The 6,198-nt window shown below is 38.2% G+C and overlaps 1 protein-coding gene across 1 annotated transcript; it reads right to left on the bottom strand.

Moving 5' to 3' along the window:
* Positions 1 to 3,344: 3,344 nt before the first annotated feature.
* On the bottom strand, positions 3,345 to 4,399 carry LOC114773244 (olfactory receptor 52E4-like). Its single transcript, XM_028965765.1, has one exon. It carries the CDS (start codon positions 4,397 to 4,399, stop codon positions 3,407 to 3,409), a length of 993 nt encoding a protein of 330 aa, XP_028821598.1. The 3' UTR covers positions 3,345 to 3,406.
* Positions 4,400 to 6,198: the final 1,799 nt, after the last annotated feature.

The raw sequence follows: 6,198 nt of genomic DNA, 5'->3' as shown, positions 1-6,198 counted from the left end.
TGTCCCATATTCCGAGCCAACTCTCCGGCGGTTCTCCTATTTTTTTATTTTACAAGGAATTACAATGTCATTCACAACCAAATATAAGTACATATATATAGTATAAGTGTTACAACAAAATATAAATATCTGTACATTTTTAATTCATAATATCCATCCATCAAATTAAATCCATACTCCATTGTTGTTAAGGTGCATGGAAGGTAAATGACATTATTTTACCATGAGCTCTGAATACACACACACCCACACACACAGATAACCAGAAATGTTCCAGTTACACCAGCAGAGAGTTGATGTCTTGGAGTTTATGTGTCTTGCAGGGGAGGTGTTTGGGGCTGGGGGCGAGATTGGGGCATCATGCACAATTGTGCAAAATGTACATGTACTTAGATTTTGCCAAGTGTGTCAAGGTTAAATCAGTATTTTTTGTGACAATTACATTGACATTTCACGTTCGTGCAATTTGGCACGAACAAGTTTATCTGGCCTTTCTCAGGTCAGAAACACAATGGTTTGAAATGAGGTTTTAATCTTGAGGTCCTCTGGATTGTGTTTTACTCACTAGGCCCGATCAGCGGCAAAACTTCCAGTTTCTAGGGAAATTGAAACTGTAAAAATTAGTAAGTAAAGGTGTGGTTTGTTAATTGTAGTGGTGAGGTTGTACTTTTATATTCTTTTTCAAGCATGTAATAGAACCTGCAGTGATCATCAGGCACTAGAAGTTACTTTAAATGCAGGCTCTTAATATTGTTCATGACGAGGGTGGCAGTAGTGGTCTGCTGTCTAAGGAAACATGTGGGTTTCAAAATGTGGGTTCAAGTAGTGAGCTGAGGTACTGTCCCCCCACACTGCTCGCCGGGTGCAGGTCACATTGATTGCAATGGGTGAGGGGTCAAATACAGAGGATAAATTTCACATCACTTTCACTTTTTATTCCTGTAGCACAGAAGAATCCATCATCATAATGTGTTCATAATCTGTTGCAAAGCTGTGTTCATTTTTTTATATTCTACATATGTGAATTATATATAGGATGTTGATGTTACGATATATGAGTGATGACAGATTCAACTTATATTCAACTTAAACTTATAACTTTTAACTGTGGTGAAGATAGTTTCCAAATTATGTAATCCTGTTTTTCAGCTTTCATAAGCCCTGCAGCTCGGTTTGTTACATCTAGGTGGCCTTGATTCATGGTACCAAAATTATTTTTAATTACCTCCCTCTGGTCATGAGGTCAAGCAATTCCTACGAGGTTGTTATTTAGGTTTTTATTTTTAAAAATTGCATTCAACAACATAGTATACAAACAACACGACGTTGAATCATAAAATTTAATGCAGTATGAAAATGAAATATCCCAGATCAGATAAACATCTACATATGAGCTTTGGACATCAGTTGACTAAACATCCTTCCCCAGTCAATCTTCTCCCCTGTGAAAAATGGAACATTAAGTGCGTGAGTGGCCATCAGTGGCCAGACCACAAGGGAAAAGAAGACTATCGCTTTTTATTCAGCAGGGATTACATTAAGGACAATAACATTTTCTTTCTCAAATGGGCTGTGGTGTTGAGGACAACTGAGGTCATATTTACTATGCTCATCAATTAGAAACAGAGGGTTACTAACTCAATATTGGTTCTGTCAATTACCCGTTGCCATAAGCAGCACAAATTCTAAAATCATTGCAGCAGGGGAGTAAAAACATTATCACCTCAATTAATAATTATACTATATTTGATACAAAAATGAATAAATGCATTATTGTGAAGAAAAATAATTAGTTTAATATTTTGGCTGGGAGCGGGCCTGATATGTTTAAGTGAGTAAAACCGTAAGGGCAACAGGATAAATGTAGATGAACGACAGTGTGGACAGAAAGTGAACCCTAGACTGAAATGGAGTTCAAAATGGGAGGACAAGCAATGTTATGTTGTGATTTGCTAATCATTGTCAATCACTCTAAATCAACCGTGGCAGCTTTGGCCCAGTGGGTGGGTGACCACCTGTCATGTCTAGGCCGTGGAGGTCGTCTCTTTGGTCTCCTTGGCACTGAACGTGCTGGAGAGCATAAGGAGACTTCCTCCACTTCTCCTCTGCATTGGGGGATTTGTTCTATCACATTTGTATCTTGGCTCAGGCCTTTGTCTTTCTAGTCTAGCTCCTCAGTTAATGTTTCTCCACAGCAGAATGGTTCTAATTGGGAAATTAAATTGGGTGAGCATTTTAAACATATGAGTATCGGAGGTTATGAAGGTTTGCAGAAACAGCAACAGGACCTGCCATAAAACAACGGCTTTCATCATGACATCTACTCACTGTCACAAACCCAAAGTGTACATCCTCACAGGCTGACCATAAAACAAATTATGGTCAAGACGTCTATACAAATAGACATCCATGGCCAGAAGAAACATGCATATATACAACGTGTCACTATAGCAACCAACATCTAGTGGTTAATTATGTATGCAATAAACAATAAAATCCGTTTATAAGCCGAATTTTTACCGCTTTCATCACATTGTTTTTCATTTTTATTTTATTTGTGAAATGCTCTGGCATATTAGAGGCTATAGGCACATGTGCATGTCTACAATATAACTTTTATTAGCAGAACACAACTTAAAGTAGCACAGCAAGAGCAAAAGGCGATACAGACCAATGCGAGAGTCACAGACAGACCAGACAGGGAGGGCAAGATCCACTCAGGTCACATCCACTTTATTTCACTTGTAGTGTTTTTAGCACTTCACAAACAGCTGCATTTTGGTGGAAAGTCACATTTGAATTTATTGTATAATGATGTAGTGATTTGACCATTTTATTAGCTTGCACCAGGTATATTTAAACTCTAATCAAATCTGATCAATAGATTATAAAAATATTAAATTCTGTCTTTTACACAGACAGATCATTTAGACCTTTTAGTTTCTTCATTAGTTTTGTATTATACACGTTGGAATTATGCATCACATCTATTATATATCAATTATATTGTAAATGTTAAATAATTTTGCCAAAAGATTTTGGCTTCCCAAAAATATAATTATTCTTTGATAGTAAAGTAAATAATATAGCTAGATCAATTACATTTGCATTTCACATCCAAGCAAATAATTTAAAACTTTCATTTTGGTCAAAGCAAGTCACACAAAGGTTTGTCAGAATAAAAAAAATTAGCTCATCATTTATTGACATTGCATTTATTGATACTGAATATAAATGAGACAAGGATACATTCATGTGAGAAAATGGTGAACTGTTACAAATAAAAACATGTCTGTTCAAATATATTTCAAATCTAATAAAATATTTTTCACTTTATGCAAAACATATTTTTGGCAGAATGACAGATTAAGACATACTGCAACCTTTAAAAACGTGGTGGTCACATCTAGGCCGCACAACTGAAAATCCTTTTATCTGGGGTCACTGGAGACCTAAATTTCAGTATTTCAGAAGTAAGTGAAAAGACCTTCCTTCGTATGATTTTACACATGCTTTTCCTTATATCCTGAGTATTGATGCCATAGATCACAGGGTGCAGGAGAGGGGGTATCAGAATGAAGTGTAAAGACATTAGTACATTAATCTCCTTGGGCATGTAGTAGTTAATTCTGTTGTAGCCAACGGAGAAAAAAACTGCAGAGGAAAAGTTAATGAAGGTTATTAAGTGAGGTGCACACGTTTTTAACGCGGTCATCTGTGCTTTCTCAGACACTCTGTAACTCACCATTAAAATCCTAACATAGGACAGAATCACAGAGATGAAGGGGAAAATGGCAAGAAGAAATACAAGGAAGAGACCATATATGTTGCCTACGTTACTTTTTGCGCAAGACAGGTTCACAAATGCTAAATTATCACAAAAGAGTTTGTCAATGGTGTACCTGCAAAGGGGCAATTTTGAGGTGAGAAAGACTTGCAGCGAAAGACAGATTATGGGGATTAGGTATGCCACAGCAAGAAGGATTCTGACTTTATTTGGAGTCATGATGATGTGGTACTGGAGTGGCTTGCAGATAGAAACGTATCGGTCGTAGGCCATGGCGGCCAGGATGGCGTAGACGCAACACGCGTAGATGTTGATGGCCAGCACCTGCAGTAAACAGCCCTCGGGAGAGATCTCCTTCATATCTTTGATAAGGTTCTCCATGATCTTTGGACAGACAGCAGAACTTCCGACCAGGCCATTAAACGCCAGATTGAGTAAAAATATATACATAGGTTTATGAAGCGCAGAATCTAGCCATATTACCAGCATAATTGCCGCATTTGAAATGAGTGTGGCAATATAGACCAGGAGAGTGACAAAAAACACTCCATAATTCTCAGGACCCGGAGAACCGTAAGCAGTGAAAATCAAACTGTAATTGTGAGAAGACATTAGTCCTGTGAAAGAAACAGACAAGATATAAATATGTACTGATTGGTTTACAAATCATACATCTCAGATTAAACCAAAAAAATGTTTAAAATAACACAAAAATATTTTAAACAGTTTAAAATAGTGTGTTACAGAGACTGACTCTTACCTTGTGTGAGACTGTAGAAGTTCGTAATGATACCCAATGATGATGGGTCGTATAAATATATCTCCTCAAGTCATCATTTGACGTATAGTGGCTGGAAAACAACAGATTTTTTTTCTTCGACGTCATTCCCTCTGGGATAAATCAGCCTGAGACAACTGGTCAGCGCTGCATTGCTACAGCTTTTTTCCAGAAATAACAACTGTGTACTTGACTTTGTTATATCATATGCTACTTATGTGTTTATTCAAGTACAAAAAGACTGATATTAATGTTGTTTTTATTGCATGATTGGCACATTACACATCGCATATGGCGCCAGCTGCTCTCAGCAGTGAAGATATTTTTTCATGGTGTCGAGTCTGAAATAATGCATGACCTGTTTTCCTAGTGCTATGTAAAATGAAAGGAATGTTCACATGAGTCAAAACAATAAAGATAACAAGCATGCAGTTTTTCTACTGATTAATGCACATTCAGAAGCCCTATCTGACGCCTTTCGATGCCCACAGACGATGAAATGCGCATCCTCCATATACAGTGTCCTATAAAAGACTGTCACGGCTGGCCACCGCTGGGCACTCGGCCAGCGCCAGTCCGCCTGACAACGGCGCCCTGATCACGTAGAGCTGCCGCTGATTAGGCGTCCGTAATTATGTCCCTGTAAAAGGACAGAAGTGGTCCCTGTACTTTACCATTCTGATTTGTTTCAGTTCCTGGCCTTACGCCACACACCTTAGGGTTTGTTTGAGTTTGTCCTTTTTCGGCCCTTGTGCCAGTTTCCTTTGCTGTTAATAAATCCCTTTTTCTTTCTTCCGTAAATCCTCAGCCTTGAGTCGAGACGAAGACACACCCAGCAGGTGAAGCACCTTCATATTGTCATGTCTCTAGACACGTATAATAGATCAAGTTTACAATGGGAATATTTTAATCAACCAGAAAACAAAAACATGGCAAGGCAATAACTATAAAAGAAACATCATCCAATGACACACAGCACCTCATATTGACAGAAAAAAGACACAATTGTTGTCATTTTTGAAGATTTATTGACAAAGAAAAACTGAAATATCACATGGTCCTAAGTAATCAGACTCTTTGCTGTGATGCTGTCCATTTCTTCTGATCATCCTTGAGATGGTTCTACACGTACATTTGAGTCCAGTTGTGTTTTATTATACTTATTGGACTTGATTATGAAAACAACACCCCTGTGTGATAAGATAAGACCTCACAGCTCACAATGCACGTCAGAGCAAATGAGGATCATGAGGTCAAAGGAACTTCCTGAAGAGCTCAGAGAATTGTGACAAAGTGCAGATCTGTCAAAGGTTACAAAACATTCTGCTGTACTAAAGGTTCCTAAGAGCACAGTGGCCTCCATAATGCTTGAATGGAAGATGTTTGGGACAAACAAACCCTTCCTAGAGCTGGCCGTCTGGCCAAATTGCGATATTAGGGGAGAAGAGACTTGGTGAGAGAGGTAAAGAAGAACTCAAAGATCACTGTGACTGAACTCCAGAATTGAAGTTGGGAGATGGAGAAAGTTGTAGAAAGTCAATCATCACTGCAGCCCTTCACCAGACAGCAGTGGTGGAATGTAACGAAGTAACTGTACTTCGTTACTGTACTTAAGTACATTTTTACGTATCTG

Source organism: Denticeps clupeoides, unplaced genomic scaffold (assembly GCF_900700375.1).
Source record: "Denticeps clupeoides unplaced genomic scaffold, fDenClu1.1, whole genome shotgun sequence".
NCBI classification, from domain to species: domain Eukaryota; kingdom Metazoa; phylum Chordata; class Actinopteri; order Clupeiformes; family Denticipitidae; genus Denticeps; species Denticeps clupeoides.
The sequence above is the reverse complement of the archived record's forward strand: the minus strand, read 5'-3'. Positions and strand labels throughout refer to the sequence as shown.

Bases quoted from the DNA above. Each gene is read 5' to 3' on its own strand.
- LOC114773244 (XM_028965765.1), bottom strand. From the start codon at position 4,399: ATGTCTTCTCACAATTACAGTTTGATTTTCACTGCTTACGGTTCTCCG.